At 31.9% G+C, this 10,000-nt stretch overlaps 1 protein-coding gene across 1 annotated transcript in view; it reads right to left on the bottom strand.

Annotated features, from left to right (window-relative positions):
* LOC144979692 (uncharacterized) overlaps nt 1-10,000 on the bottom strand; it is a gene marked incomplete in the record, with an annotated part of 219,627 nt that overhangs the window by 11,933 nt on the left and 197,694 nt on the right. The window contains 6 exon segments of the mRNA XM_078926613.1: nt 3,628-3,843; nt 4,802-4,987; nt 5,491-5,742; nt 6,287-6,451; nt 8,274-8,399; nt 9,605-9,769. Of these exon segments, the coding sequence (XP_078782739.1) occupies nt 3,628-3,843; nt 4,802-4,987; nt 5,491-5,742; nt 6,287-6,451; nt 8,274-8,399; nt 9,605-9,769 (1,110 nt within the window).

Raw genomic sequence — 10,000 nt, 5'->3', positions numbered from 1 at the left:
TGTAGCATGGATGATAAAATAAGTTATATACTGACTTCCTCTATTAGAAATGATAGAATGATCCAAGCATAGAATTGCTCATTTGATAAATATCTGAAAAACTGAGTATGAAACAGTGTCAGACAAAGAAGATAGAAAAATACAAAAAAAAAACAAAAAAAATCCCAAAAAAAAATCAGTCTTCCTCGACTAGGGGTCAAACCTCAGACTTTCTGATTACTTCGTTTGTCACTTTGATATTTAAAAAAAAAATGGAACTACTCTAATAACTTTGTACTCGTCCCCTCGTGTTCAATGTTTGTGTTTTGTGATATAAGAAATGGTTCACAGTGGAGACGCGTACCCTTGTGAAGAATATTGGCATTAAATTGTCCCAACTAGCAGGTAACCTCTGTTGTGTAATGGTAGCACGTCTGACCGGTAATCAGGAAGTCTAAGGTTCGATCCCCAGTAGAGGAAGACTGATTTTTTGGGATGTTTTTTTTTCTTGTCATTTTTTTTTCTTGCTTTGTCTTTGTCTGACTGTGGTTTATACACACTTTTTCAGATACTTATCTTAGACCAGTGTCTGCTCTCTAATTTGTCATAATTGTTCATTTGACATGGAAAGAGAGATCAAATAGAAAGATGTTTTCAAAATGATAAAACATCATTATGATGTTAAACAATATAAAAATTTGACTACTCAGTGAACCCTTGACAAGATGGAATATGATAAAATTTATTGCCAATTGGAAAAGATTATAAGACCTGACTAAATTAGCTGCTCTGTTTTGAATGCGGCACTTCTGATGATGTTTCCAACTTAATAATAATAATAATGAATAGCATTCATATCGCACTTTTCCCCATGCAACACAGGCTCAAAGCGCTTTACAGTTACAGTTCAACAAGCTGTCATCTGCATTTTTTGTGGCCGCAAATGGCAATTTGCGGCCGCAAATATCAGGGTGATCCGCAAATTTTGGCAAATTTCCAAAAATTGGCAAATCGTGGCAAATTTTTGGAAAATTGGCAAATCGCGTGGCAAATTTTGGAAAAAAAAAAGAAGCGAAAACAAAATAACGAAAAAAAAAAGTGCGAAACTTGAGAAATGTTGCAGCTTTGCCTGGGACCAAACCAAGGGAAGCTCTCTCTACGGATAATGATCCTTTAAAATCTTTGTAACAATGCTAATCACAGTCATTTCATTTCTCACGTCCTTAAATGTCATATATTGTTTTTTATATAATTTTTTTCTGTATCGCGTGTTAATTTTTACTGAAACACTTAGTTTTCCTCCGCAAAATTTTTGGCAAATTTTAGTCTTTTTGGCAAATTTCTTGGCAAATTTCGGGGTTTTTTTTTTTGGCAAATTTTAGGTCCCAATTTGGCAAAAAATGCAGATGACAGAACAATGTACCAAACAAGGACATGTTGAAACAATAATACAGAGAAATATTAAAATTTTCAAATGTGGGTGTTATATCCTAATAAGGTCATATTTCAGTCGTGATTTGAATGTCAATGAATCAGAGCATCTCAAATGCGATGGGAGAGAGTTCCAAAAATGGAGACCCAAAAATTGAAAGGATTGCTCTATTATCTTTCGAAAGGTTTTAGGTTAGACAAGAACTGAATGATCTTTATTTGATCTCAAGTTTCTATTTGGGACAAACACGTTCAAAAAGTCTCTAATATATGAAGGACTATTTGTGGTCAGCGATTTATAGACAACAGTACAAATCTTGTATACAACTCTTTTCTCCACAGGTAGTCAATGCAACTAGTAAAAAAGAGGATATCAATGTTACTATTGCCAAAAGTAATCGATAATCTGTTTGCAATTTAAAGACTATTTGGCCTACCACACCTCAAGCCTCAAGACCCCTGTTTTCTCATCATTGAGTTTTAGTTTATTTTGATACATCCATAACTTTATTTCATTAAAACAATCAGAAAACCAATGCATGAGAGTTTGTAAATCATTTACAGGCACAGAATCGTAAATTTGCAAAAACGTGGTAATTAAGGTAGTATTTTGATTTGACATTAGAAAGGCTGCATGTAAATAGTAAAAAGGATAGGGTCAAGAACCGAGCCTTGTGGCACCCTGAATGTCAACAATTTTGCTTCCAATCGAACACCATTGATCGCAACAGTCTGCAAGCAATTGTATGATGAAAACCATTTAATATGCAATTTTTGTAATACCAAACGTATTTTCTTTTCTAGTCTTGTTTGCAGAATGTCATGATAAGGTATGTCAAAGTCAAAGGCAGCTGATAAGTCTAAAAGACACAAATTGATTTTGTTTTGATCAGCACTAATCCAATAGGTCATTAAAAATCCTGAGAAGCGCTGTCTCGGTACTATGTAACTCTTGCTAGGCTGACTGGAAAGGTTGCTCCAAGTTGTCACGGAGGTGGGATGATGACTGTGAAAGAAAACTTTTTCCAAACTTTTTGAGAAAAATGGAAGTTTGACACAGGACGATAATTTTTCAATTCATTATATTTAGAGATGGTTTCTTTAATAACGGTTTATCAAGGGCACTTTTGTAATAGGATGCAACATTTCCAGTCAGCAGTAATTGATGTGATAGACGGGTAAAAGCGTATCAATACACTCAACTAATACATAAACTGGTAAGGGGTAAAGGTCACAAGATTTGATCAGCGCCTCCATGATCAGTTTTTTAAAAACAAAATCCATGGAAACTGCCTGGCATTGATGGAGAGGGTTGCCGTTGAAGTAGGTGTGTTCATCCAAAAGTACATCATGTTGGTCTGACTGCAATCGAATGTCTTGAATTTCTTCTAACCAGATGTCAGGTTCGACACAAATCCACTACCCTATAATATCTTCACAAAATAACTTTGCCCTAGCGTCATCAAACCTGTTTTTACAGTAACCAACATTGGGTCTTATCACTCAAAGAAAAATTCTCCTCACAGGGTTTTAAATATTTTGAAGATAAAAATTGTGCCCACTCGCCATCAAGTATATGTACACAACACCTTCCTTCCCTCTTTTATCAAACTCTCAAAACGAAAATATTGATTATACAAAGAAAAAAAAGCACATTTTGAAATTGGTATACTTATGATACAATGGTCACTTTGCCTATGCTTAGTACTAAATTGAAAAGTAGTCCCTGAAGCCATAAGCTAGACCACTTATCGACCAATGTAACCCAAGACAGTTCCAATATATTTCAATCTATACTTTTGTTGTCTTTTAGGAAACGGTTTACTGTTACAATATTATAATCCAAATTATATGAGGAGCCACATTCAAAACCTGTAAATTTAATCTTTTTTTTTTTTTTGTTCTTGTTGTTTTAAAAAAAAATTATCTTTCTTCTCCATGGCTTAGAATGTTTTGATTTAGTTTCTCTTTTTTTAAATATATATATTTCATTGTATGATTCAGAAGTTTCGGAATTTGAGATCTTACTGGGGGTTTTGGGGAATGAAAAAAAAAAAAAAAAAAAAAAAATTAATAGGATAAAGGGAATACCTCAGTTTTAACTCAAACTGGACTTAACATGGTTTGGGATTGGATTCCTAGTATGTCAGTACAAAATCATTGATGGGAAGTTCTATGGGAGCATTTTAAAATCGTAGGTATTAATCAATAACTTACCGTTACATTTCCCATTAAAATTGACTTCCCCAATCTTAACACCATCCTCTCCTACACAGTAACAATCAGAGGTACTGGCACACTGTTTGGGCTCAAACTTTCCATTCTTCTTGCACTCTGGCATGTCAATCTCTTTGATTTCAATACCTCCGGCCGTTGCCCCTTCCATCTCCTTCAGCATGCTGCATGTCTTCAGGTGACAAGCTCCCTTTGTTACTGTTAAAAATTACAAAAAATATTTTTTAATGTCACGATAGATAAGCTTCTTGCTTTTATCCGTGTTAGACAATGTCTTCCATGCTGCCTGTTGACCTCTGCAGCTTATATTTATTTATTATTATTTTTTGGGGGGTTAATAATTGTTCAACTGGTCTATGCCATTCACCCTTGACAGAAAGTGTTCATGCTACCTTAACCTAACATCATATTTTGCCATTTTCAACAAAATACGGAAATAGGGCTTCAATTGCATTAGGTTAAAGAAAACAAGTACTTCAACGATTACAACCAGATATATAAGCATGGGAATTATGTTTGCCCTATGGCACACTAATTTTGGCTCAGTCTCTTCTAACACATGCCCTCAATTCGATATTTCACAAGTGCCCTGGTTTGGTTTTTTTGTTTTTGTTTTTTTGTTGGTGTTTTTTTGTTTGTTTGTTTTTTTTTTTTTGGTTTTTTTTTTGGGGGGGGGGGGGGGGGGGGGGGGGGAGGGGTTATAGAATGATGACCAATAAATATGATACAATGTTGTTTTTTTTTAATCTTTAAATCTATCAACAAATCATAAAAAAAGTAATTTAATGAACATTTTTATATTCCTGTTCGGCAGTGGTTAGATATCCTTCAAGATTATACCTTCAATCGGGTATTATGTATGGATAAATTACACACACACACAAAAATATGAATTTTAAGTCAATGCTGTACATTGCGCAATCTAGAAAATACATTCATTACACTCAATTAAGGTTTATATATTTTTTTAATCAAGAGAGAGAGAGAGAGAGAGAGAGAGAGAGAGAGAGAGAGAGAGAGAGAGAGAGAGAGAGAGAGAGAGAGAGAGAGAGAGGGAGAGAGAGAGAGAGGGAGGGAGAGAGAGAGAGAGAGACAGACAGACAGATAGACAGAGACAGACAGTCAGATAGACAAAGACAGACAGAAAAACACCTACCATATTGGCATTGTCTATCATTGAGTCGCTTTCTGGTTGTGACATCCACAAAGTAAGGCTTGCATGTGCATGGATCTACCATACAGACAGCACAGGGATTCTTGGGACATTGTACGGCCGTGGCATTTTCACATACATCTCTTCGGCATGTCTTAACACCTTTGCCATCACACAAAACACTCGCTGCTGATAGAAGAGAAACAAATACACAAAGTATAAATAGTTTTCTTTCAGCTTGAGGAATGTTATCTACCTCCACCCTTTGATGTTGTTTTTGTTGTTGGCTGAGGATTGATTTCAGCTCGACATAATTTTACAGAATTTAATCTATTTTGAAGCCGTCATATAAATCTTTATTTCACACGCTATACAAATAAACTTTATTATTATTATTATTACTATTATTATTATTATTATTATTATTATTATTATTATTATTATTATTATTATTATTATTATTATTATTATTATTATTATTATTATTTATTATTATTATTATTATTATTATCATTATCATTATTATTTATTCTTAAATTCAAAATAAAATTAATTTCAATTTAATTTGTATCTTTAACGAAAAATTATTTTTTTTTTGTGTTTGTTTTTGTTATTATTATTTTTCTATTTACCTTATTTGTTTTGGTCTTTCTTTCTTTTTTTAAAATGAAAATAATGAATCAAATACTTACATTTGCATTTTTTATCATATTCATTGCTATCAAACCGGAATACTTTGCAACTTTCATCTTCACACGAGACTTCCTCAGAACTTTGCTCATCGACAAACTTTGTGGCACAACTGTCAGAGCACAGGTCCACTTGACATCTGGCATCAGGATGACCTGCACAGACCTTGTTGGTGCAAGCCTTCATGCATTTAGGTCGGGGATCAGATCCATCCGGACAAGGAGTCATTTCGATGACAGAGTCCTTTCTAGGACCTAGAATAAATAGATTGCATGCAGATAACAGTTTTTTAAAGAGAAAATTTAATAACTAGGAGATATTTTATGGGAATGTAGTTCAATTTGAAATTCTTCATCATGACATTCTCCTTCTTTCCCCCTCTACCTCCTCTATCTCCCGCCCCCTCTCCTCCTCATTTACCCTCTTCTTTATTCTATTTATGATAAGAGGTATAAATGCATGGATCAATCGATCAATCAAACAACTGATCAATCAATCATTCAATTAATCAGCCAATTTGTAAGAGTGCATGAGTGAATGAATACACAAACAAATGAGTGATCGAATTAATGATAAATTAACTAACATGTAACTATATGAATCAATAAATGAATAAATAAATGAATTAATTAATCAATGAAACAAAGAACGAAGGGATTTAATTCATTAACCAATGATTGACCAACACAGTAAATAAAAGAGTAAATGAATGATGGACTTTATTAGTGATGATGAACGAATGAATGAATCAATCAATCAATCAATTATCAATCAAATATAAGAAGGTAATTTACTTACCAATTTCAATGCATTCCAATTCTCCATTAGTCAAACCTCCATTATATTCGCCTTGACTGTCCACACACCAGCTGTAGTGGCCATGACGTTGCTTCAGATTATAATTTCCAGACGGGAGGCATTTCGGGACAAAGATACCTTTCACCTTGTTGATATCAGGATCCACTATAGTAAATAGAAAAAAAAAGTATGATGACAAGAAAATAATAAAGGTTTAATTTTAATTATTTCATCTAAAAGATGCTAGTTGGAAATAAATTTTAGAGAAATATGATCCGTGTGTTTCTGATTGATTCTTTTAGTTAAACTTCAAACTGTTTTGAACTGTCAAAATATCACCAATGAGCTTTATGAAAACCACGAGATTAGGATTGATAAATATAATGTTCTTAATCTTTATCAGTCTGTAGCTTTAATTTTAAATATGTCATAGACTATTCCATTGACCTTTCACTGGAGATGTGAGACTATTCCACTGTCTCAAAGTTGATGGTATGAAAGAGAGAGTCCGCTCTTAATTGGGGAACCATAAACTTTGATGGCTTTCTCTTATTTTGTCAAATATCACAGAGAGGTATTTTCATTTGATTGTTTAGACTTTTGCAAAATATTGTCACTCTGCCGCAGTTTCTTCTCTGTTGTAATGGTCCAAGATCTAAATCAATCAGTTTGTGGGTTTCTGTTTTTTCTATTTTTCTTTGTTGCTTTGGTTAATAATTTAAAACTGCCCTACTTTGTACTTGTTCTTGGATTTCTGATTTGTGGTGAGAGTCCAAGGCAGAGCCTTGTATTCTAGTGTAGCCCTAACAAAGGTTTTGTGTAGCATTTTAATTTTATTTCTTTCCTACTTTTGTACTAGTTTCTTTTAAGGAAGCCTAAAGTAGAAATTTCTTTTTTTTGCATATGCTTGTTACACGATCTTTCCTATTTAAATTGTTAGTTATTTTTACAAGATATTTTGCCTTCACACTTCTTCTAATGAAGACATGTGTCTATGATAATTCAGCAATGTTATCACCAGAGAAGTGATTATTAGGCGTTAACCATTGCATATTCTACTTCTTTAAGCAATTTGAATTTCAATTTACATCTCAAAAATTACCTTTAATATATATATTTTTAAAAGAAAGTCAGAGTCAACTTGTGATGCATGTGGTATGTTTGTTTTTGTTTTTACGGGTTTTACGGCGCTTGCAACACATTTAGGTTATATCAGCGCCAGTAAAAAGGAAGAAAATGGGATAGTAAAAAGTTCAAGAATTACAATTAAAGCAGCCAAGAGAAAGTAAGACAGAGGGGAACTGGGAACAAATAGGGATCAGATGTAGATTCCAAGAGCATTCCACCAATGTACTTAGTTTGAGATCACCTATAAGTCTCATCTAGACACAAGCACAAAATCCAACAAAGAGGAATACACTCAAATGCTTACATTATACATTATAAATAACAAATACAATAATACATAACAGAGAGATGATTTACAAGGTAAAAAATATCTCCCAAAACAATAACTATGCATTTGACTGTTTCCCTCCCAGCCAGGACTCCGGCCAGGGCCAGGACAAAACCAAGTAATCCCATTCCAAGACAAGGACAGAAAGCATGTTGGAAAACATATATAAGGGGATAGAAGACGCAGTATGTACCTCCCTGCCCACTATGGGAGGTCAGGAACCCCATCCAGATGCATGTGGTATAAATTTATGTAGAAAAAGAATTGGTTACATATTAAAAAGCGGTCTTTACACTTCAAAGTGATACTAAGCTGCTGGAAGCTGTGGACTGTAAAAAGTAATTAACAAAATTTCGAAAAAGAACACCAATTTTTATCCAATAGCAAAAACAATGAAAACATTAATACTTAATTTAAAATCCCGAAAGACAGCAGAGAAATATTTTGCAAGTAAAAGGATCTTGAAATGTCGCTGACACAGAAAACCATAATAAATCAAGAATGAACAAAAATGGTGATAAAATGACTTACTGGTACAGGCACTCCTCACATCACAAAGCTTGTCATCCATGTAGCAGTTTGGTGAGTACAAGAGGGTACACCGGGGATTGGGAGTTCCACATTTGGTAGTGGCACAAGGATTGGCTGTCGGATCACCTGAAGAAGTGGTAAGTTAAAACCAGTCATGTTAATGATATTTTTGTTATTATCATTATCATCATCATCATTATAATTATTATTATTATTATTATTTATTATTATTATTTTTAAATTATTATTATTATTATTATTATTATTATTATTATTATATTATTATATTATTATTATTATTATTATTATTATTATTATTAATTATATTATTTTATTATTATTATTATTATTATTATTATTATTATTATTATTATTATTATTATTATTATTATTATTATTATTTATTATTATTATTATTATTATTATTATTATTTTATTATATTATTATTATTATTATTATTATTATTATTATTATTATTATTATTATTATTATTATTATTATTATTATTATTATTATTATTATTATTATTATTATTATTATTATTATTATTATTATTATTATTATTATTATTATTATTATTATTATTATTATTATTATTATTATTATTATTATTATTATTATTATTATATTATATATTATTATTATTATTTTATTATTATTATTATTATTATTATTATTATTATTATTATTTTATTATTATTATTATTATTATTATTATTATTATTATTATTATTATTATTATTATTATTATTATATTATTATTATTATTATTATTATTATTATCGTAATCAGGACATTTCTTGTTAGGATAATGTTTGTGTGCTTTAAAGATAGTTATGGTTTGATATGGTTTTAAAAAAATGTTTTTTGTTCTTTTTTATTGGGGGGGGGGGGGGGGGGGGTGATAACTTAAACCTTTTCTTTTCCAGTAAAAAGGAAAATGACGGAATGTTCAAAATAGTATAGATCAAGCGTTTAGTTGAGTTTACTTGCAAAAAAATGTAATGTAGTGGGGGTATTTCAAAGAGGTTATAGAAGTACATCAAAGAGCAATCTTACCATGTGTCAAGTCTGAGACCACCTAAATGTTCCATTAAATACAGTAAAAGAAGCCGAACCAAAAGGAAGACAATAAAACAACACATATATTTTAACAAATCATCGCAAAAAAAAAAAAAATGATAAAAATATTGGACAAAATCACAGATAAGGTAGATGACAGAATAGTTTGAACATCAAATCTATTTTCCTTTTTTGCTTCCTCTCTACTTTTTAAAATAACTACTGATAGCTAAGGACTTGTTCTAAAGGGACACTTTCTAATACTTACAAGCAGAGAAACAGTCCTCTGGGGTCAAAAACCTGTTTTCGTTACCACCACACATTCCCCAAATGAACATAGAGCACGATCGTGTTTCTGAATCATAAAACCATCTCTTGGCAAATCCTTTGCAGAATCCTGTGCTAGGCCTCTGCTGGCATGTTAATGGAATTTCTGGAGGAAAATATAATAGCTCATTTGATTCATCTATACATAGATTGCTCAATCAGTCCATAGACCTCTTAGTCAATCAATAAATCACATGTTTCAACATACATTACGGACAGATAGTTCCAACTGAAGGTGTTCACAATATGAAATTACGAGGCAAATGGGTATGTGACCAAAAGTCGCCCAGAAATGACTACTTACTGCCGTCAAAAAAATTAAATTAAAAAACAAAAA

Source organism: Berghia stephanieae, chromosome 9, assembly GCF_034508935.2.
Source record: "Berghia stephanieae isolate SIO BIC M18660-M18661 chromosome 9, UCSD_Bste_1.3, whole genome shotgun sequence".
In the NCBI taxonomy this organism is placed as follows: Eukaryota; Metazoa; Mollusca; class Gastropoda; order Nudibranchia; family Aeolidiidae; genus Berghia; species Berghia stephanieae.
The sequence above is the reverse complement of the archived record's forward strand: the minus strand, read 5'-3'. Positions and strand labels throughout refer to the sequence as shown.